This window comes from Phoxinus phoxinus (assembly GCF_949152265.1).
Source record: "Phoxinus phoxinus genome assembly, chromosome: 23".
Taxonomy (NCBI): Eukaryota; Metazoa; Chordata; class Actinopteri; order Cypriniformes; family Leuciscidae; genus Phoxinus; species Phoxinus phoxinus.
In genome coordinates this window covers 1,481,584-1,506,835 of record NC_136898.1, presented here as the reverse complement: position 1 = coordinate 1,506,835, position 25,252 = coordinate 1,481,584, and the positions used below count along the sequence as shown (strand labels likewise).

Here is a 25,252-nt window from a genome sequence, read left to right as displayed (position 1 = left end):
CTATTTTGGGGGACCTTATGACATTACTTTTTGGAACCTTTATTTTTAAGAGTGTTGGGAGTCAGAAATTTACTTTATTTTACTTAATAAAATGTTTTGCAATGTTTTTATTGGCTGGCTGGAGGCAGAGGCTTTGGCATCACGTCGCTTGGTGCCGTAAGAAAACCAACCGTGACTGACAGACCAGTGGAAAGCCGTGTTGGTGTTCACACTGTTTTAGTTCATATGATGACGGACATATTAAGCCGTCCACTTCAGAGGCATTCAGGGACACGCGTGTTGTCTTAACCTTATTGAGAAACCTTTTTTTAATCCAGTTACCTCTTCTAAAAGGAGTTTTTAACAAAGTTAACCCACATATAGTTTTAGCAAAAATAAATTGTAAACACCTGACATACCGGTGAAACTCTAAAACTTAGAATATCGTGCATTTATTTCAATAATTCAACTTAAAAGATGAAACTACTATATTGTATAGACTCATTACATGCAAAGTGAGATATTTCAAGCCTTTATTTGTTATAATTTTGATGATTATGGTTTACAGAAAACCCCAAATTCAAAATTAGACTATTGTGAAAAGGTTTTCATAATCTGTAAGCCATAATCATCAAAATTATAACTAATAAAGGCTTGGAATATCTCACTTTGCATGTAATGAGTCTATATAATATATCAGTTTCACCTTTTAAGTTGAATTATTGAACTTTTGCACAAACAATATTCTAATTTTTAGAGTTTTGTCTGTAGTTTTACCATAGATTTTTCTCGCCATGAAAATATCCACAGAAGCTGTTACAAACAAACAAACCTTAGCAAGTTTGGTATTTGACTGGCCATGTTTTGAGCACTAAAGTAACCAACTGCTAATAATATGCATTTAAAGCGGTGGTATAATGCCCTTTTCATAAGATGTTAAATAAGTCTCTGATGTCCCCAGAGTGTGTGTGTGAAGTTTTAGCTCAAAATACCCCACAGATATTTTTATGTAGTATGTTAAAATTGTCAAGGTGGAGCAAAAATGCACCGTTTTGTGTCTGTCCCTTTAAATGCAAATGAGCTGCTGCTCCCGGCACAGGGGGCGGAGCTACAACAGCTCGCGTACTGAAAATTTCAAAAACCTTTGTTTGTTTAAATGTATGTAGCTGATGTGGAGTTAACTATAGTCTAGTCCGTGATTAGCATATTCTAATCTATAAATCGTGTTCAGGGGGCGGGGTTTATATAAATTTTAGGGTTGGTGATGTCACTAACCGGGAGGAATGTTGTGTAGTTCCTACCAGCCGTTTGTTGTAGTCCTTAAAAAGCGATTTCTTTAAAAGCAAATATCTCCCTTTGCTCTGAACTTTGAGCGTTGTAACTTTGCAGATGTTGTTTATGATCAAACACAACATTACACACTAACTACAGCTAGAAAAGTCAAATCATAATCAACCACCCCTTTAATATCCAACTGAAATGCTTTTATTGATGTTTTTCTTCTTGAAACGGGAAGCTGGAGTGGGACATATCAGAGGGATTTTTAAAAACAATGTCTCATTCACCAATAATTGCGTGGATTATTTGGTATTTGTTTGCAAAGGAGAACTTCGTTCTAACAAAACATTTCACAAAAACGTGCGTTCGCACATTTCTTTGTTCTTTGCGAAGGGTTTGGAGGATTCTAGATGAGTAACTTGCATAAAACACGCCCAATCTCCATTTAATGGCTTAACGTAGCTTTTCTTACTCTTTTGTAGTATATTATGACATATAATTAAGATTATTAAATCCACCCAGTGTATGTGTGGTGTTTTTTGCTAAATTTTAAATACATTTTATTACAAATGTTACTGCCGAATCATGATTTGTTTGAGAAAACGTTTGTATGCAGATTTTATGCAAATTTCAGTTCATGTCACAGCATAGCATGTCCATCATTAATTAAAGAGATGGATGTTCTTCACTCTAAAGAGCATTTTATTGGACAAAAAATGATATACACACACCCTGTGGACAAGTTGAGTGACTATCTATCTGAGTTTGGTTTGTTTGGCTGGAAGTGTATGATTTGTAAACTGTGTATCTGGTTAAAGTTGGCCAGTCTTTGCATACGCTCTCAACGTTAATAGGCATAACACATTTTAACTCATGGAGACTTTAAAGAAGCTACACTTATGTTATTCTAACTGTCTGACTCTGAATCATAATACTATTGTTGATCTAGATTAGAGAAAATGAGTAAATGTACCCGTTATAAAGCCTGTGTGACAAACACACACAGCCCTAGTGGCTTCGGGCATGGAAAATCGATTCATTCTCTCCATTCAGGATGTTCTCAATACATGTTGTTCTTTATAACCGCACCCTAGTGCTTTCAGAGGAACGTTGCATCAGCGTCACTGACTCACACAATAGTCACACAGATAAAGTGATGCACACGCATCTTTGAGCAACTAATGAGGTTCTCATTTCCATGCATCTCTGTTATTCAGGCATTGAACAGATGGTTCGAGTGCTAATGTTGGCATTATATGGTGCATGTTGAGCTACATCACCTGTTTAGCATCATCATGGCTTTGCTGTTGTAGGGATGCACGATATATATCGGCTACCATATCGGTATCGGCCGATATATGTTAATTTTTTAACGTAATCGGTATCGGCCCGATAAGAAAATTTGGCCGATTTATTAAAGCTGATAAATAATGTGTTATGTCCTTCAGCTGAGGCTCTTCAGATGCGCACTGTTCATCATGATGGTTTTGAATTGCTTGAAATATGATTGGAATCACTTCAAAACAGGAAAATACAGTTCAGTCAGTGCAACATGTGCATCGTATCGGCTACATAACATTATAATGAGAACATTATAATTGTGTGTTTGGGTCGTGCCTGTTAAAGGTGCATAGAGCAAGATTCTGAGTTTTTGCAGAACTATGCCACCTCTGGTGGCAAGCGAAACTGCAGCCAGAGATGTGGCTTGCACTAGACAAAAGTTTTCTTTTTTTTATCTTACGTGGAGTTTGCGTTGGTGTTTGAAATGAACTACAAGCAGGTCTCTTACAATCCATCTTCTACGGAGAATGCCGGCGAATACACAAACCTGCCAGACATCGCTATGTGAGCGTGCCGTGAACGCGCATGACGTCACGCCCAGTCTCAAACTCCGGCCCGAATCCCTCTTATTTATTTTACTTTACAGGATTATAGAGACAATCTCAGTGATCAGAGAAGGGCTCATTCAGCCCATCAGGCAATTGTTTAAGCATGTATGGGTTAGAAAACGGGTATTTTTAACATGAAAAGTTGCTTAATGCACCTTTAATGGTGAGACTTTTGTTTTTGTTATCAGGCTCTAAAAAATTATATAAAAATTTGGATTTAGATTTATCGGCTAATATATCGGTGATCGCTTTCAAATGCGTGACCCTGGATCACAGCACCAGTCTGGAGTCGCACGGGTATATCTGTGGCAATAGCAACTATACACTGTATGGGTCAAAATTATCCATTTTTCTTTTATGCCAAAAATCATGAGGATATTAAGATCATGTTCCATGAAGATATTTAGTAAATGTCCTACCGTAAATATATAAAACATGTATTTTTGTGAGTGAATGCAGCACAATCGTGAACATAAATGCACAACTTTAAAGGAGATTTTCTCAATGTTTAGATTTTTTTTGCTCCTCAGATTCCAGATTTTCAATAGTTGTCTCGACCAAATATTGTCCAATCATAACAGACCACACATCAATGGAAAGCTTATTTATTCAGCTTTCAGATGATGCATACATCTCAATTTCATAAAATTGACCCATGTGACTGGTTTTGTGGTCCAGGGTCACATTTAAACTTGTAATTAGTTTGGTTGAAAGTACTAGCCGCATACATAAGCTTGCTTTTAGTTTATTATGTAACACACAGACAGGTAGCCTAAGCTATCACTACCCAAATCAAACCAGAGTTTGCTGTTTTTTTGTTTATCCGTAGAGTTTGCCGTCTCATCAACATATCGAAGTATGATTGAAACAACATGATCGGAGGTGTTTTTCTAGGTTGTGTTTGTCGTTTACCATTCACATGCGAATGTTGTACATCAATGTAAAGCTTATTTATTCAGCGTACAGATGATGTATACATCTCAATGTCCAAAAATTTACCCTTGTGGTCCAGGGTCACATAAAGAATTATCGGTTATTGGTATCAAGCAAAATGTTCAAGTTGGTGCATCCCTAATTTGTTGTCATCCACACTGAGTTTCATTGATCCTCATCTTCCCATATGTCCAATTTATAACAGGGCATGGAAAATCCACACACAGCATGATATTAATAAACAGTCCGAGCATTTGGCCGATATGAATCAGATCTGTTTTGAGGATGGGGAATGTTGAAATGAAGTTGGAATATTTTCCGTATTGCGTTTGCTCTCAATTACTGAGGTTTTAAAAGGCAGGAGAGCAGGTGGATAACATTGCTTTTAACTTCTAAAAGCGTCCCCGTTGTGTCCGTGGGACATTCCTGAGCGAGACCCCCAGAGTCTTATCCGTTCTTCTGGAATGTTTCTATTTGGCTTCTGCTGGATTTTACCAGGGTTTTTCCTCCACAACAACAACTGGGGCGCTCACCCGTACGCTCTTAAAATACTTGCCTGTGCACAACAAGATTGTCCCCCTCCTGTCATGTTTATATAAATAGAGATTGCTATTTTGTTTTATCTGTACTTATGAGATAAGTTTGGACTATGAACCATCTTGTCTATGGATTTATTTAGAAACCTGGGTAACACTTTATTTGACAGAGTCCTTGTTGCATGTACTTAACATAGCAATAACAGTAAATTATGCATTATTACATGCAATTAACCCTCAAACAAACCCTAACCCTATAGTAAGTACATGCAGTTAATTATTATTACTCCGTACCTAAATATATAATTACACTGTAACAATGACACCTTAAAATAGTGTAACTGAAACTTGTAACATTTTCCAGTTCAATCAATTGCACACATATATCTGTGCCATTCTTCTCCATTTGTCTATTTTAGTCAAATATTGGCTTTTTGTTTATATATATGTATACGTATGTCACATAAGGCACGTCCAACTGGATTATATATTCTTTTGATGCTTCCAAGGTGAGTTTGTCTTAAAGTCCCCCTGTAGTCAATCATTTTATCCCTTAAAACTCATCTTTGATCAGCAAAATGACATATTTAAATGTTTTTTCCTTGAAAATAAAATCTTCATTCCTTAAAATATCTTGAATGTAACCCGACACCATTGCCTCATTTAGTATACGCAGTTCTATGAATATGCAAATGAGCCCCGCCTCCACTCACTCACTCAGAGATCCACAGGTTGACGATCACACGTTGATCTGATTGGTTACAAGGTAGTGTGTGACGTCAGAAACACCAGCGATTTCAAACCGTGTTTTTGAGACTGTCTTTGGTTCACTGCAGTTTTAAGCAGAAAATACTCAGTAATGCTGTCCACTTATGAACTTACACATGGTGTGTGTTAAAGCAGATTAATAACACCACATAGACACATAAACAACATTAAAAGCTGGATTTACACCACAGGGGGACTTTAAGTGTGTTTAGGTGTCATAGACATCAATCAGTAGATCATGTTTTATCTCCGGCTGTAACAACAACACTAAGTCTTTGCTCTTGTTTCTCAGGCTGTGTATTGGACTTTGGCTTTACTGCGACAGTGACCCGTCCACCATGAGCAACAGCTACGCCGTGTCCCTGATCGGACCTTCCCCCTGGGGCTTCAGACTTCAGGGTGGCAAGGACTTCAGCATGCCTCTCACCATCTCCAAAGTGAGTGTCACCTTAACATGCCATGCCAACTTTAAATTGCCCTTTAAATGTCAATAATAAGTGCATGAGAGACATATTGTTCTACATGTGAGCTGTGCATGTTGTGCCATCAAGCTGTTGAGTGACGTTTCGGGATGCCATTGACCCTGTTATGTTGCTCATGCTCACTGTTTCTCTCTCTTTACCTGTAGTTTATCCTGTCTTCAGTATTGATCTCTTATCCTGCTTGTATTCATATTTTTGAGCAGCGTCTCAGGCGATGCATGAAAGAACTATAGGAAGGTTTTCAGCCATTGGCAATGCAAGCTCTTAGGTCTGACTGTATTCTGGTCTCATTGATACAATACATTTCCAATGCATAAAATTCAGACTTGTACATTTAACAAAAACAATGTGTAAACGTGCATTTTTGTCTGTTATTCATTGTCCGTACTATTGGACTTTGAAAAAATATGGATTTTTCTTAAAAACAATTTTTTCCTCCACTGACGTTTTGGTCAACATTGTTTTAATTAAATGTATTTTTATTGTCATCATGTCATCTTGGTAATCTTTGACAAAAATCTAAGCTCTTTATCAACTAACATATTTCTCAGTCATTTTGCTGACTAGATTAAGACTAGTTTACCGGTACTCAGCCGAATACAATCAGAGTTATATTAAAAAATATCCTGGCTCTTCCCAGACTATTCCTATTCTAACACACTGGCTGAAGCATGGAAGCTTGTTTCCGCCACAGAATAAAACATTTTACAAGATAATTGCAGCTTTTTATCTCACAACTGCGAGTTTACATCTTTTGCAATTCTGGCTTTATTTCCCAGAATTGCGAGATATAACTCTTCTGACTTTTTTCTTTCTTGCAATTGCAAGTTTATATCATGCAATTCTGACTTTATATCTCCCAATTGTATGTTATAAAGTCAAAATTGTGAGATATAAACATGCAATTGCAAGAAATAAAAAAGTCAGGAGAGTTATATCTCGCAATTCTGGGAAATAAAGCCAGAATTGCGAGTTTTTTTTATTTTATTTTTTATTCTGTGGCAGAAATAAGCTTCCACACTGACCTCATATAAGGCTATTTGCAATGCAAACATTTCTCTTTTCTCTTCCCATTAATTACCTATGTAAAAAATAGTCTACAATTTGTATTTTTTTTTACTAAATATACTATTTCACTCAAAACTCGTCTTTTTATGGACGTAAAATGAGTTGAATGTTGATTTAAATTTTTTTTAAATATCATTTGAAGGATATTTCTTTTAATATAGCACATTAGAGGTTATGTTACCAGAAGGATTTCCACCAGGAAAAACGGGCATCTGTTTGCGGCCACAGGAAATGCATATAAAGTCCAAGTAAGACACCAAGTTAATGTGTTTGGTTTGCCGGATATATTATTTGCCAAGAAGACCTCACCCATCAGTTCTGCTTAAACGCAGGCCATCTGGCTCATTTATTCAGCTCATTTCCCGTTGATCTTCATGTCCCTGAACGGCCCCCGGATGCAGGTCTCTCACCTGGCCTCCACATGCGCTCACAGGGACGTTATGTGTCTAGCACAGGAGCTCTCGTGCGCCAGCTGCACTCTTAACACTCAAACGGAGACTTTAAACCGCAGGAATATCTGTCTGGAAGCACCGCGACCATAAATCTGAGCTCACATTTGGCAGTCGGCACTCGCTGGCATGCATTAAGTGAGGAGATGCTGGCATGGGCGTTCTCAAGCCGGCCGCCGGTGAATGCTTAGTGCCGTATGGATGTAGTAACCAGTGTTGGGGAAAGTTACTTTTAAAATTAATGCATTACAATATTGCGTTACTCCCCAAAAATAACTAATTGCGTTACTTTTTTAACTAATTGCGTTACATTACTTTTGCGTTACTTTTTATCACTTGGGCTGGGCTTGCTTTTTTTTTTTTTTTATAACAACAAATAAATAAACACACTTAGGCTGTGTTTACACGGAAACGATCTGAAGCGAAAACGTAAAAGTGGCGTTGCGTTATCTCTTTTTATTCTGCGTTTAGACGAGCATTATGAGGGGGAAATCTGCGTGCATATGGTGACGCAAAAGTGTGTGAAATTGGGTGTAGTGTGCACTCCAGACGGCTAGGTGGCGATGTGGAGCACTGAAAGTGAAAGAGCCGCTGACACTGTTTTTCATGTTTAATACGGTAAAGCTGCTGTTTTAACCCTCGGTGCTCTTCGCGTGTCGCTCAGAATTTATTTATTTTTTGTCAATGAAATAATGCTATTTTTTAGTTTGATATTTTGTTTTTTTCCTGTACTGGCGCATGCCTGTGGCGTAAACGCGTACGCGGCGCCTTCACTGTCTAGCAGAATTTTGCGTTTTTACCGGTCTTACCCTTTAGACGGGAACGTGACGGTGGAGCGTTTTTAAGATTTCCACTCTGGAGGGTGGTTTCACTTTTGTGCGTTTTTAAGCCCCAAAAGCGCCGTCGCCGTGTAAACGAAAGGCACGTCCGATAAAATATTTTTACGTTTTCACCCGTGAGCGTTCTCGTGTAAACAGGGCCTTAGATCCTTAAAGCAAATTTAATCACCAAGCTTCCGGTCAAACGACCATCCTCAGGGCATCTGCATCATCTTTTATAACAACAAAAAAAGTTACAATTTTGGCAAATGTTAAGGCCTTTTCACACCAAAAGTGAAATGAATAAGCCTCAGGTAAAAAAACAAACCTTTCAGCTGCTGCCATTCTGGATTAAAGACAATAAGATACAGGAGAAAGAAGTTCAACTCTCTTATTTCTAATTCTAATCTAAAGTAATTTTTGCTTATTCTTATGGTTAAATTTAGATCATTGAAGTTCAGCAGCAAAGACATTGGTTAATAAAGTGAGATTAAATACATATTTGTGTAATTTAATATAGTAAATTATAAAAGTTTTGCGTAAAATTCTGAGATTGCATGAATAATCAGTATTCCTCATGCAATCTCAGAATTTTACGCAAAACTTTTATAATTAACTATATTAAATTACACATATGTATTTGTACGTTTTTATATAAACTTTTGTTTCGTGCAAGTATGCATGTTCATTTAGTCTGGAACTAAAATAACCATCATGTTCACACAGCGCTTTATTTCTCTCAACATGGGGACAGGAGAGCTGTCAGTCAATAAATGTGAAAAAGTTATATTTTGGATATTTTGTTGTAAATTGAAGAAGTAATGCAGTACTTTACTAGTTACATGAAAAAGTAATCTGATTGCATAACTTGTAATGAGTTACCCCAACACTGGTAGTAACTATTTCTGTAGTTTGCTCACGGGTGATTTGCGACTGATGTTCTCTGACCTGTTGCTCTGCACATCCAAGGCTCAGGCGTGTGTAATGGAGAGTGACAGCAGTGGAAACTGTGGGATGTTGTAGATATCAGGATGGATATGTCTCTTGTTATCGGTTGCTTCACCACAAAGGCAGGCCTTTTATGGGATTGCGGCTTGGCTGTCCACTGGGCATCGTGTGGAAAGAGTGGCCTCGCATGCCATGCACACGTCATTACATAATGAAGAGAAAAAGAGTAAGTCCTGTGTGGGATTGAGATCTGAACGCAAGCTAAAGCAATAGTTCACTCAAATTAACAATCTGTCATCATTTACACAAGATATTTTGGAAAAATGTCTCTGTTGTTTGAACCCAATGTTTATTTAACTGTCTTTGCACAGGTTTTGTCATATTCATTATTATTATTTTTTTTAAACTTAAATATTTAAACATTTTATATACACCACCGTTCAAAAGTTTGAGGTCAGTAAGATTGCATTAAATGAATGTTTGTAATGTCATTTGTAAAATTTCTTTCCCAAAATAATCTTACGGACTCTTTCTATTTCAAATAAATGCTGTTCTTTTGAATTGTCTATTCATCAAAGAATCCTGTTTTCAACATTGATAATAATAATAATCATAAATGTTTCTTGATCATCAGATCATCATATTATAGTGATTTCTGAAGGATCATGTGACTCTGAAGACTGGAGTAATGATGCTGAACATTCAGCTTTGATCACAGGAATAAATTACACTTTACTGTATATTCACATAGAAAACAGCGGTTTAACATTGAAATAATATTTTATTTTTTTTACTGTATTTACTGTATTTTTTATCAAATATATTCAGCCTTGGTGAGCAGAAGAGACTTTCAGGAACATTTAAAAATTCCCGAACTTTTGAACGATAGTGTAACAATATAAACGTTACAAAGTAACAAAAACAAGAATTTTTGCGCCAGATTTTCTAACCGCTTCCGTCAGCACAAAACCTCTTTCGGTGTTAAAAACTACCTTCAGGATTTACTTTGAAAAATTAGAGCTGAAAATGATTATTTTTGTGGTTGACCTTATTGCATACGAGTTTCCCTTTCAGGCGCAGTATTTGAGCGTATTTTAAATTAATCATGCAACGTGATTTACACAGGTTTGCGTTAGTCGATGTACTGGTATTTGCGTCATTATTTAATGCCCCAAAAAACATGTCTTAACCAAGCGGCAACCTTCCAGTCTCTCTCTTAAAACAAAAAAAACCCCGGAAGAGACTTAAACTGCAGTTCATCCACTGGCCACTAGAGACCGGCTCCAAAAGAGTTAAAATGCCCAACTTTACAGCAGAAAAACATGTTTACAGCCTGGTGCAAAAAGTGGATTTGGTCTATATAGCTAATTTTGTCCTTCATGATGACTGAGGGCGGTGAATTTTTTTTTTTATAACTCATCCGTTTAAATTATATTAAGCCTTAAAGTTCTGCATAATTAAGGGCGTGGCCACTTGAGTGACATGTGGATTGTCGGTGATGTCACTACTAGCCGTTTGTCTGCTGTGTTAGCGTCACGTGACCTCAGCTAATCCGCTTCGCTGCACATTTTCGTTTATCCGGGAGTGACGCGCGGCCAAGATGGCGACGGCCGGCTCCGCCCACTTTGGGCTTCGAAAACGTTCTTCAGAAACACTACGGGTGACGTCACGGACACTACGCACTTTTTTTTTTACAGTCTATTGTCTACAGTCACATATTCCACTCGTGTTGTTAGTAGACCACACACACCTGATTATCATTATCATTTTAACGATTATCGTTAAAAATACTTCTTCGAGATCGGCTCGAGACATCCCTACAATACACTTTTCATCAGTAATTTTGCGAACGCCGCACTTCGGCCGGCTGTGATAAGCACGGCGGATCGATGGTGTTCATAAGGCCTCTGGATGTTTTCAGAAGGGGTGTGTGGAGATCTACTAACTCAACAGACTGAAGTGGTCTTGTGCCTCATCCACCCGTAGGACGCGGGGAGCCGTGCCGCTTGTACAGCAAGGCTTCTCTGGGAGATAATGGCCCTTCCTGTCAGAGGAAGTTATTTATACTCCCGGGCATCCGAGAGCGGGGGAGATGGAGGGACTGACACCAGCAGTGGAAAACTCTGGAACCACATCCATATTATCCCTTATTTGGTCTGGTCGCATGAAACTTTTTCAGCTTCGGGGGGGAAACTATCTCAGGTTTCTTTTGATTCATACAGAAAGATTTTCCTCTCACGTTCTCATTCCTCAGCGCGGGATTGAGTCGTGGATCGAGTCGGAGCCGCACCCTGGATGTGTCGAGGCCTGAAAGTCACGCCGCAGAACCACTTCACGAGAGTGACGCCGAGCCAAAGCTGCTGCTTGAGTTTCGTACGGATGCCATAAATGCTTTCGCCGCAAATCGTATAAGCCCATCTGCTCTTGCTTAAGAGTATTGGGTAACTTTCTGCTGTTCTGACACAGTGACTGGTGAATGCTGAATGATATCAGACATTATTTTTGGCATCGGGTATTCATTCTTTATTATTATTATTCTTTATTTGAAGTATTTTACAACAATACAATGTGCAAAAAAGCTTTTAATGTCATATGCATTTTACAGATCCAAAAATATACAAATTAATGCCTTTAATAACTGGTGTATTGTAATTCTGAACATGCTTGGAGATTAATATAATCTTGATGTAAAATTTGGAAAATATTTTATAACAACTATTTATTTATTAATTAATTTAAGTCATTTATTTACTCATTCATTTTTACAGATCCAAAAATATACAAATGAATGCCTTTAATAACTGGTGTATCGTAATTCTGAACATGCTTGGAGATTAATATAATCTTAATTATATAGATTAATATAAAATATTTTATAACTATTTATTTATTAATTTAGTTGATTAGTCATTTATTTACTCATTCATTTTATTTATATTTGTTTGTTTGTTTGTTTTTGTTGCGGGGTTATCGTTAACTAAAACCATAAACATTTTCATTACTATAAATAAAATAAAAATTAACTAAAATAAAATATCTTATTTCAGCTATTTGCCAAATTATACCTCATCGTTTAGTTTAGCTTGACTAAAACTTCTGAAACTAAAACTATTATTAATGACAAACACACAAAATTACAAAAACTTCTAAATGAAAACCAGAAAATATTAAAATAAAATCTAATTTAAGATATGAACAAAAATAATAATGAAGCATGTTTTTGTATTATATATCTATAGTTTATATAGGCATTTTATTTATTAATTTGGTTTAATTTCTTTATTTTTTGATAGTTTTTTTTTTTTTTTAATTGAACAAATGTGCAAATCCTTAAATATAATCCATCTGCCTTATAGTTCACTGAGGGATATTGGATCTGGTTTTCTGTATATTTGAGTCTGTTTGGTCTTCGAGTAGTGTGCCTTACACTAGAGAAAGAGATTCAGCGTTTGATTTATTACCCATCAGGAACATAAAAGCTGGAGGCGTCGGGCCAGAAAACCGTAGAACTCAGTCACTGTCAACTCGAGTAACATGACGCTCATGTGTAAGACTTCTTAAAGAATTAAAGTGACAGTGAGTCTCGTTGTGAAAGTCAAACCTTCTCGCAGATTTTCACAAGTGGTTAATGGATGTTCTCTTGATTTGTCCTGCTATAAAGCGTGTAGCGTCAACAAACTGAACGCTCCCGGCTGGAGTCATTTAGATAAGTCACTTTGCATCAGCGCTTCACGCTGCCTCGGTTTCCCAGCATGCCTCTGTGCATTAAAGGGGTGGTATAATGCGTATAAAATAAGTCTCTGATGTCCCCAGAGTGTGTGTGTGTGTGTGAAGGTTTAGCTCAAAATATCCCACACATATTTTTATATAGCATGCTAAAATTGTCTTTTTGAGGGTGAGCAAAAACAGTTTTTGTGTGTGTTCCTTTAAATGCAAATGAGCTGCTGGGCACAGGGGGCGGAGCTTCAACAGCTTGTGTACTTTGACCTCACACAGACACACTCAAAATGTAAAGTTTTTAGCCTTTTATGTTCAAACCGGAGTCAGACAATGATGGAGAGACTCAAGAAGTGACAACATGTAGTAGAAGAACAGGACATTTCTGAATGGTTGGTTGATGAATTTATGAAGCTTATGTGTAGTTATCTTTTAGTCACTGATTAGCAAATTCTGTCTTGATAATCTATAAATCGTGTTCAGGGGGCGGGGTTTATGTAAATTCTAGGGTTGGTGATGTCACTAACCCGTGAGGAATGTCGTGTAGTTCCTACCAGCCGTTTGTTGTAGTCCTTAAAAAGCGATTTCTTTAAAAGCAAATATCTCCCTTTGCTTTGAACTATGTGCGTTGTAACTTTGCAGATGTTGTTTATGATCAAACAGCAACATTACACACTAACTACAGTTAGAAAAGTCAAATCATAATTAACCACCGCTTTAAGACCGATCCTTTGTCACCGGGAACCCGCTGCTAATCTCATCGCTTGGTGGAGGTTGAGACGGCAGCTGCCAGTGTTGCTTTTGGAGAAACGGTGAAGTGTTGATATTGCCTTGGTCCCGGGCCAGACGTTACACCACAGAGCCGTCTTTGTCTGCGAGTCCCAGACTCTCTGAGAGATGAGGAAGGTCAGAAGCGGACTCTATGCAAACACACGCATGGATGTTTGTTCAAAACATTGCAAGCAATCGGTTCCGTTCTACATGCTTGTCATGCTTTCTTGCATTACTGTGGCGGTAATTAACCACAGCACTCAAAGGAGCGAAGCTATTAACATGTTTAAAGTTCCCCTGTAGTCAATAATTGTATCACTTAAAGGATTAGTTCACTTTATAATGAAAATTAGCCCATGATTGACTCACCCTCAAGCCGTCCTAGGTGTTTATGACATATTTCTAACAAAAACGTTAGCGAACTCCACACGGATCCTGTGGGTTAATAAAGGCCTTTATGAAGCAAAATGAGTTTCTGTAAGAAAAATCACCATGCCTTGAAATAGCTTGAATGTAAAATCAATCTTTTAATGTTGTTTATGTGTCTATGTGGTGTTATTAATCTGCTTTAACACACACCATGTGTAAGTTCATAAGTGGACAGCATTGCTGAGTATTTTCTGCTTAAAACTGCAGTGAACCAAAGACAGTCTCAAACACACGGATTGAAATCGCTGGTGTTTCTGACGTCACACACTACCTTGTAACCAATCAGATCAACGTGTGATCGTCAACCAGTGGATCTCTGAGTGAGTGGAGGCGGGGCTCATTTGCATATTAACCACGTATACTAAATGAGGAAATGGTGTCAAGTTGCATTCAAGATATTTGAATTATTTAACCAGGAAAGTTGTGTGACAGGGACATAAATTTACATTTGATATATATATAAAAAAAGAATGTGAAGACTTTAGAAATTTCTATTGCACTTGCATAGCTAGAAGTGTTTGCATTCATGTCTTTGCATAAAGTACGTTTCGCACCCAAGGCAGAAACTCCTGAAGTCGTATGATGTGTTTTAGTTTTTTTGTAATTTGTTTACTTGAATTTCTGAGTATGTCCTTGGAGAAGATGAGCCCTGGATCTGGAGCGTCTTGACATCTTTGTGTCGCAGAAAGGAGAGGGTCGTGTGTGTGTGTGTGTGTGTGTGAGATTTAGTGTAGATCAACTAAACCTCAAGGCAAAACAGTTGTTCAGAATCTTTCAGAGCCTTTGTTCTGTGCAATTGTTTCCGCTAATAAGGAAAACCAGGGAACGCGCTGGAGTCTGGTTTGGATAACAGATTGGCCTTAGGAGATTTTTCTAAATGCATCTGAGACCCAATTTATCAACATGAAATTGAATATGTTCTTTCCTCTCATTCTTAGACAAAACACTAACGCTCTATTTTAAGAGCCCTAGAAGAATGTCTGCGTAAACCATTTACTTTTTGCATCGTTGCTCCCATGATCCACTGATGCTCTTGCTTCCTCATAATATTTGCTTGTCCGTGACCTTCGGAGGAGTCTGACCTTCAGATGTGGGAGGGATCCGGCTCGATGTGGGGAATGCAATGGCTGATTTTAACCAAGGCTGTTAAAATAATATAAATAATGTGAGCAATGACAAGAATTGTTGGTTTTCTTTTACTGCCGTTTCAGTTCAGGAGGAGGAAAAGCCTAAATTATCCGACTGTACATACAAAGAGTTTTTTAATGCGAGTGATTCAAACTTTCTCTATAGTGTAGAAACTATTTTCAGTGTTTCTATGCATGCAAATTTGTTTCTCTACAAAGTTCTTCTCTATATCAGTGTCAGTGTTTCTGAACTCCTGAAACGCCTCCATTGTAGTGTTGTCACGGTACCAAAATTTCAGTATTCGGTACCGATACCTGTGAAAATCCACGGTTCTCGCTCGGTACCAATTTCGGTACCAAAGCTAATTTAGATTAAATTTGCATATATTAAAGTGTATATCCATTTGTTAGATAACATTAGATAAAATGACCTAACAATAGTTATATACACTGAAGCAATTATTCTCCTTGGGGTCATTTAAAAATGTAGCCTACTAATATATTTTTAAAATCAAAAGTTTTATCTGTTCATGAACAATCAAGTGTTTGTATTAAATAACATTCACAAACATACATTAATGTTGTAAAAATATATTGTTCACTCAATGTGTTGATGTTAGATAAGGCATTAAGTAATGTTAATGAATGGTAGTGTAATGTTACCAACTAAACAGGAGATAAAACGTTTTGTTTGACTTGACTGTCCTTTTATTTAATCCAAAACTGTGTTTATATTTAAAAGGCATTTTAAACTAGATACAGCCGCACACGATACCACTTTAGGGGCCGTTCACATATCGCGTTTTATGCGTGTGCAAATTCAGTGAGATCAACAGGTCATGTGACAAAAACCAACAGCCTTTCCGTAACAACATGTAAAGCTCGGCCGAACAGCTGATCATCGCTGTACAGGGCGGCTTTTTATTTCTCATCTCAATGAATATATCTAGTAGTAAAGCTAATGCAAGGGCTAGAAATCAATTCCATGATGACGAGGAAGTATCATCAAATAATTAGAGCGCAGTTTGCACCGCTTTCTCCTCTCCACAAGCGCGTGCTTTCCCGTTGCGTCTGCCGTTGCTATGCAACCATGAACAGAGGCGCGCCTGGAAAACGAATTTGCACGCGCAAAAAAAACGCGCTGTGAACGATTCATTCCTCCTTTCTGGTCAACAAGTGGATTCAGAGCCACCGCATTAGCAGCGCCGCCGGTCGCCATGTCTCAGTGTGTTTATGAAGAGGACGCAACTGTGCACCGTTCAAACAGCGCGTCAAGAACCGGATTAATCCGATACTTCGGTACCACCGGTACTTAAGAAAAGCTGGTACCGTAACCATTTAATTTTTTTAGTACCGAAATGGTACCGAAGTACCGGGTCTTTTGACAACACTACTCCATTGTAGTCTTGAGTTTCTTCCAGGAACGAACACGTCACAATATTCCTCATTATAATAATTTATACGCAGAATAAAGCGGCGGGGCCTGGTTCAGTTAGTTAGTAGTGTGTTGAAAATGGTCGTTATGGTAAAGGGGCGGGGCATTTCCCAAACGCACTCAAAGCGCTCGACCAATCACAACACACTGCTCCAGCCGATCAATCAGAGCACAGTGTGCTTTTCAGAAGGAGGGGCTTCATAGAGACGAACTAAACGAGCGTGTTTTTCCCAAAAGCATCGTTAGCCAACTATGGTCGCAAGTTCCGTCGTTATCAGGATAGTTCAACGAATCGGTGTTTCCCGAAAACTAACATTCGCAAACAGCCTCGCAAAGTTTGTCTTTTTTTTGTTGGCAAAGTGTTTGGAGCGACAGCCTTCGACCTGTGGTTAGAAGCAGATTCTTGTTTGCATGACGTGGACTCAATGAATCCTCATCAAGCATGAGCAAAATAAGCAAGCTGACATTCAGTACAATCTATATCTTTATTTTAGAATACATAATGTCATATATATATATATATTACTACAGAATTGGTTCAGAGTTGGAAACATCTTGAAAAAAAGTGTATTTTTCCACAAACTGTATGCTTGCAAATTGTATAATATCCAAGGTAAACATTTCTAGTAATTGTGCAGTTAATTCTCATTCGTATTTTCAGAAAGTTTTGGATTATGTAGGCTATCCTCTCCCCAAATTTGTCACTAATAAAACACAAAAATAATTTATAGAGAAGGCTTATATTGACCTTTTAAGATTTTGTTTGCACCTTGTAAATTAGGTTTTGATGTGGCAGTAAAAGCTTTATAAATAATCTATCCAAAACGAAATTTTGTCTTTCATATTTCGTCTGTAACATATGGTCTTTTATAATATATATTAGGGCATAAATGTTAATTTGCAGTTTAATATGTTGCTTATACAAATACATTTTATTTCAACGTATTCAGTCGATTTTTACTCATCTCAGTAGGCAATATAGATAGTTTGCTAAAAGCGAAACTCGCGCGAGCTGTAGTAAACAACATGCATATGTGCCGTGCATTCATTCAAACACAGAAACGCGATTCAAATTTAAACAGTCTTTTGCGGTTTACAGACACCAGTTCATATCGCGATTAGAACAAAGCACTTACTGATGATCTGCAGCTGGATCCGTTGTTCGGCTACTCCAGCACGTTTGAGGTAAAATTTCCAGAATTATCACGATATTATTATTCCTCACAGCGAGCGTGTTGTCCAGCTGTTGTGGGCGTTGACTGGTTTGCATGTGTTGCTTCAGATTATCTGCGTTTGAATAGCGCGCGCTCTCGATGGGCGTGTCACATTAGCGGAGTAATGAGGTGCCAGAAGGATAATGAGCACAGCTGATCTCTCGCTCTTTTTATATAGATTACATAAACAGAGAATATTTGTTTTAGTTTTGAATTAGATAATTTAAAACTACACACTTAAATGATTATAGAGATATATAGCTCATGTCTGAGTGAATAGTATTCGCTGAGATTTGTTTAAATTTAGAAACGTGCTTCAGAAAAAAAGTTCACGGAGACGGAGAGGCATAAAGCACTCCCTGTTTACTTTCTTTATTTTACAAAAGCACAATGTTTTATTTCGATTGTAAGTGGACACATAAAAAAGTAGACATTTAACAGCTTATTTTCTCATATTTCTTAAGGCTGTATGACCAAAACTGACTGAGTATTTTAGGTCTATTTTGCTGCTATGTAAAAAAAAACGAGCAAAACGCGCCCGCGCGTTTGCCGACCCCAGGGGGTTAATTTAAAAATGAGAAAGTCTTCGGATGCCATGTCTGTAATTTATAGCAAAACATCAAGCATTAATTTCGATCTCAAATTCGGTTCATTAACAGTAGTTATTACTCCACCTTCTGCGTGACCTCATTAACCAACGTATTTGAGCAACTAATTTACGACATTACGGTTTCAGGAAACAGTCGTGACTCGCTAGTTGATTTCTTCAATGATGCTTCGTACTACTGTAGTTAAGCAGCGAGTTACACCGTTCTACGAGAAACGCACTCGAGCGTTACTGACAGACCGGGAAGAGCGGAGCCGCAACAATGGAGAATATGAGGAAAATAATCAACATTCAAGCAGGAAAACCTGTTCTAGTGGAGACCAAACACATCAAGGCTTAGTAAGAGGGCACACTATGGGCTCTTTAAAAGGTGTTTAACTCCAAACATGGAATAAAGCTTTAAATCACTTGCAGGCTTTTCGTTTTGGATAATTGCACATAATTCGCCAATTTGTTTAAATGGTCCCACACATGATCATGAATTATTTTGTAAACTAGTTTGCCCAACATAAGCAATTAAGTGATTTTTGAACTTCATGACTTATTGTGTCCTCTGTAATTGTAACAGTTGTAGTTGTGCTTGTAGAAATGGTTTCGTGATTTTCACCTCATCTCTGTGGTTGTCCCAGAATGACGTTACCAAAGCGATCGTGTCTGATGCATTATTATGCAATGCCTTTTTTATGGTTGCTTTCGTCATCTCGTGCAGATCTCAATGTGAATGATTAACTAGCGTGAGTGTTGGTGCATGCTTCATCACACTGAATAAAATACACAACCCGTCTCTTGGTAACAGGCAAGTTTAATCAGATACCAGCACTGTGAAATACACCAATAAAACACAATTTGTCATTATCGTTTAAGCATGTTGAATCATATGCTACGTCCTATTCATGAGATTAACTGCTTTTCTAGATTTGCATCAGTTGATGCCAATGAAATATCATGCAATGAAAATCTCTGATCCAGACCCATTGAACTGCCGAACTACTAGACGGCATCATAGATGCACTCCTGATATGAAGCCCATATTTGAAGCTTGCATTGATTGTCATTAACAGAGGACCAATCCCAGAATGCATTGCATTTGCCCAAGCTCCATTCAAATAAATAAAGAAAAGACACCCCAGGTGAATAGGGTAAGAAAATGACTAATAGATATCACCGTACTTCACTAGTTGATTGATTACATTAATAATTGCAAACATATTTTGTATTACAAGTTTTCTGAAACGTTGTTTAAATATGCAAATGAGATGTTATCTAAGTAATTATGCACTCATTTGCATACATTTCTACAACAAAAATCTGAACATTGGATGAAGTCAGGTTAAATTTTATTTATTTATTTATATATTAGTCAAAGTTTTTCACAGAGGGGAATTTGAAGATCTCTATTTATCAGTCCACAAATCAGAAAATGCTTTCATCAGCCGAAAATAAATACATTTTCACAATTTTATTTTTAGGAATAAAATGTTGTATAAAATCAGGAAAATGTATATTTGAACAAAACCTTCAGAATATAGGAAAGAATAATACTGTTCAGTTTGGTGTATGTAAGTGCTACTGAAGTGGAGATTTCTGGCTCAATGTAGGAAGAAAAAATTGTTTTGAGAAAACGGCCTTTAAAAATATATACACTAATTGAAATCTACAGATGCAAATAGATAAACTGCTCTAAAAGATTTAGTTTAAAGTGTATTTTGGATGTTTTCTTTCCACTAGTCTGAAAAAACACTTTATAAAACGCCCAAAATTGACAGATGCATGAATGTCTTGCCTTAAATCTAGTTATAAATACTCTGATATCGAGTCACTTTTGTGGTTCTGTTCCATTTTAAAAGGCTGATTTGGTAGACCGCAGCCTATATAGTCAGTAGACGACAAGGCATCTCACTAGGTTTTGGTCCAGATATGCACTGAATTTTGGTGAATAAGAGGAGAGGACCCATTTTATTTTGATGCACATATTTGTACATTAGCAGGAAATGTAGCACAATATGGATGTGAAAGCAGTTTTAATATAATAGCCTATGTGACAATAACATTTGTTTTGGTTCAAATCAACAAATAATCGTGATAATTAATCGTGATCTCAATATTGATCAAAATAATCATGATTATCATTTTGTCCATAATCGTGCGGCCCTACCAACAGCTGGGTTTGTCCATATTTGACCCAAATTTGGGTTAAAACAACCCTGCATTTTTTAGTGTGTACTCTCTTCAGTTTCCCTCGCCGTCACTAGTCCTCCTCCCATCAGTGTTTAACCTCACAAAGCTGTCTGCTTTCTGTCAACTTGACATTTGATACTCACGCTGAACAAATATGCTCTAATTTTAGCTGCCAGTGTTGAGCACTATATTATTCCCTGATGGCGCTCTTTTAACCTCGCTCACGGCCGTACTCCTCGCACACAGGAAGGCCTGGAATGCTTTTGCAGCATGTGAACATACCGTATGGGTTTCGCACACGTCGTGTGTGTGTGTGTGTGTGTGGTTTCGAGTGTGAGGTAAGAGCAGGACGAGATTCCATTCAGAACAATAATCTAGCGTTACATAAGCAGGAGGCGTTTAAGACAACGGGAAGATGAATGCTTTCCACTGGGCTTCATCAGCCTCAGATTTCCTTGGCTAATGCCTTTGATGAATAGCTCAAGGATTCCATGAAGGGTTTTGGTTTGAAAGTAAGTAGTGGTTTTGGTCTGGCTAACAGGCCTTATGCTTCATGTGAAGGGTCCGATAACTTGATTAAACGTTTAACCCTGTGTGAAGCCTGGCATGTAAAATTATAGTCTGAAATGTATTCAACCTTTTGTCAAAATCTGAACAAACTTAGCATCATATCAGTATCAGGCTTTTATGGCTCATTTAGTATGATATAGTGAGAATATGGAGGATAAAACGGCTCAATTTATTTAGAGGCAAAAATATGCAATTTTGTGCAGATGCAGATATTCATATTGACAAAAAGTGATTTCTGGTGCTTAAGTAAATCACTTAGATATAGCAGGTACTGACATATAATGCATATAGTTATCAATATCTGCCAATTTCTTAGTAAGTTGATATTTAAATGCTTAGTTTTATGATCATTTTTAAAACATATAGTTATGCAATGATGATTGAGAGATGAACAAATAAACCTTCCTCAAACTCCTGATGATCATATTAAATTCTCGTGATTTCTCTAAAAACTGATGTCTGGATAATCAAGCAACTTCAGTCCAGTTCACACCGCCAGCGATTTTGTCGCTGTATGTCGCTAGTCTCTGTACGGTGAAGTCGCTTGTGGGCGTTGGTAGTGCTGTCGCTCTAATGTTATTGGTTGACTGGACGTCTGGCCATATCTATACTACCATCACAAGTGATACAACTATATCATTTTAATTTGACTTGAAATTATAGGCTCAAAAGAAACGGTATGCTGTTGGGAGAGTGTTTTTATATTACCACAGCAAGTGTTCAGTGGATTAAATCATTTACTAGATTAACGATCGATCAAGCAACAAATTAAACTCACTCATATGGTCATAAATAACTAAAACGTCATTCGTATTTGACAAATGATAAATGTTCTTGTCTCTAATAGTCAACACAATGCAGGGGAAACTATAAAGTGAGCCGCAGCAGTGCTAAACTTCCAACACTCGAACTATAAATGCATGAATTAAACTCACTGAGACTGTCGACAGTTTATTTTCCATGCATCATTTTATTATATCCATGAATATGGTTAGTCAAATCGTATGTGAAATCGCCCTCGAACTCTGTCTCGCCTGCACTCGAGACGGTGACGTAACGTGATCGCCACTGAAAGTCTTCTTTCCTATTGGTTGTCGCTCGTGAAAATCGCTTCTCATTTGCATAATGTTGAAATTTCTGAACTTTTGTCGCTTGACACGCCCACATTCTGTCGCCAACAGTCACTGTCGCTCGTGACGCCGGAAGTCGCCAGCGCTCCATTGAAATCAATAGGATCTTGTCGCTGCGGTGTGATCGGGGCTTAAAGGTTGTGTAGGTAAGAATTGTCTAAAGAACTTCTTTTCAAATCGGCTTAAACTGTCTTTATATACCAATACATAATTAAAATGTAAGTACTTTGAAAAAGAGAGTATAAAAATTGAGTGACTCTAGTGTATTTAATCTTCAAAAAACACAGCTCATTAATTCCTACCGGGACGAAACAAGTGATTGGCTTGCGCGACTGTCACTCTCCGTTGCCATGACTACCGCCACTATTACTGGCTCCGCCCACGTGCGCGCAGTCGCTCACCCTTTTTTAGGCGGGAGTGAATGGAATTAATGAGCTGTGTTTATTGAAGATTAAATACACTAGAGTCACTCAGTTTTATACTCTCTATTTCGGAGTACTTGCATTTTAATTATGTATTGGTATATAAAGAAAGTTTAAACAAATTTGAATAAAAGTTTTTTTAGACAATTCTGACCTACCCTACCTTTAAGTGTTCATCTTATGCATCTTAAGCGTTTTTCTTATGTTTACTTGATAAAATCAGTGCAGATTTGACAGCTGAAGAAGGACGTTTGTACAATTATAATAAAGGACTTGCTAAACAAATCTAAACTATCAATCAGACTGAAGGAAGGACTGTAATAAGATTGTATGCAATAGCAAAATGTGAATGAAATGAGTCATTGCATGTTGTTCGATACAGTGTGATCGAAGTTGTTCACATACGTATATGTTCAAACTTGTGTGAATGATATCTGTGAGATTTCAGTCTGTTCCTCACACAAAGCTATTGTATGACTCCAGAAGACTTGATTGGTCCACTTTAATGGGCTTTTTTGGAGGTTTTGACTGCATAAATCATCATCCCATTTACCATCCACTGTCGTTTCCCACTGAATCTGAAGCTTGCATGTCGTGCTCCAGTTGTTGGGTTTCGTGGTCTGTCCGGGCATGTTGTCAGCTCTGTGGAGTTGGTGGATGGTGGTCAAGGCTCAGAATACTTCCAGAGAAAGGTTACTGCGGCTTTCGGCACATAAAAGTCCACAAAAGCACTTGCGGCTTTGACTCGAGAGCGCGTAGATGTTTTGTGGCACTTTCTAACTTGTCATTTTTGGGAGCAAGAACACAGGGCTCAATTATTAAACCGACATTCACCGAAACCACAGGGACTATTTTCAGTTCTCTGGCGTTCAGAGTTGAATGTTTGGAGCACCAGAACAAACACTTACTTATAGAAGAGAAATGCATTCATTATGTACAAAGAAATATAATTGTACAGGGTTTACGTGGTCTGGTTTAATATCTAGCAATAGATGGCTGTTTGAATTAAAATTGACCACTCTTTAAGTATCTTCATTTGAAATGCATTTAAAGCAAGATTCATAGCAGAAAATTGTTTAATTGCTTTGACATTTCCAATGATGAACTCGTCCGATTTAGATCTCTTTGGCTGACTCTAAATTACCCCTGTATTTCATTAAAACAATGGTTACATTATATAGACAGTGATTTTCAAGCCTGTTGGCCAGTGTTAATCTGACTCCACACACACACACGTTAAACCACAGATGACAACAAACAAGCCAAAGTCGAGTGTCTGACGCTCCAGGATTTAGAAAATGCACCAAAAGAGCCATTTATCTGAACATTTATCAATAGAAACTTAACATGCACTGCTTATATAATGAAAGTCAATGCTTTTTTTTATTGCAATGCTTCAAGTTCTTTCACTATAGTCCGTCCATCCATCCATCGATGTTTGTTCTGGATTCATGCTCGGGTGTTTGATTCGTTCAGTGCCACTGATAATATGCATTTTTCATGCTAATTTTGATGATACTGGTTCACAATGACCGGTAGAAATCTCCAGATTCATAAGTTATATCATTATTGTGTAAAGGTACCTTTAGCACGGTTCCGGTATATAAAAAGAAAAACTAGATTCACGCACATCTAGAATACTTAATTCTGATTGGTCAATTGCTTCATTCTGCAGTCACACATTTTTGTATAATGACACTAAACTGCACTCATCAGGAAATCAAACATAAGTAGATATGATCTCTTATTAACCTCAGAGCTCATGGTGAGCCTGTCTTAACTTTCTATGGAGAAAAAGAGTGGGATTTTTATGGCTCACTTGTGCACTTTGCAGTGAAAATCTCTCTCTCACACACACACACACACACACACACACACACACACACACACACACACACACACACACACACACACACACACACACACACACTCTTGGGAGACTGAGGTGAAGCAACATCTTTCAGTTTCATCTTCTGCTTTCAAAGGGAGAGTTGAACTGCTCTGACCTCCTGGATCACTCAGATATTCAGCCAAGATGAAAGAGTCGAGAGCAATCCAGCTTTTGTTGCTCAAGGTATGATTCTCAGCTCTCTAATGATTTGGAAGTGAGCTACCGCTTTGATCTCATATATAAAGGACATTTACAGGAAAACTCGACTCTAAATCATGCTTTGAGTATCATCCAGCCCACAACACCAAAGTATTTCTGACTGTTGAGAATAACTATTTAGCTAATCTCAACTGCTTGATTTCTTTTTTTTTATGACTTTTTTTTTTTAAAGAGTATCATCTTTCCTTTCTCTCAGATTCAGTTTTGTGATTTATTAAATCGTCACCTTTATTTCTATAGCGCTTCATACAATACAGTGTTTCAAAGTGTGACAAACGTTATTGATTTGCCAATAATAGTGCAAAATAACAGTGCAGATCGACTGAACAAGTACAGTTTCAGTTTATGAAACAGTAAAGTACAGGTTTAAGTAAAGTACAGTTTCAAATGGTTT

General features: G+C 37.6%; 1 protein-coding gene across 3 annotated transcripts in view; it reads left to right on the top strand.

Annotated features, from left to right (window-relative positions):
• pdlim5b (PDZ and LIM domain 5b) overlaps nt 1-25,252 on the top strand; it is an 89,169-nt gene that overhangs the window by 1,854 nt on the left and 62,063 nt on the right. For all 3 annotated transcript variants that reach the window (XM_079600095.1, XM_079600097.1, XM_079600096.1), the window contains exon 2: nt 5,676-5,820. In XM_079600095.1, coding sequence (XP_079456221.1) covers nt 5,722-5,820 — 99 coding nt within the window. In that variant the 5' untranslated portion in view covers nt 5,676-5,721. The remainder of the gene's footprint in view (nt 1-5,675; nt 5,821-25,252) is intronic.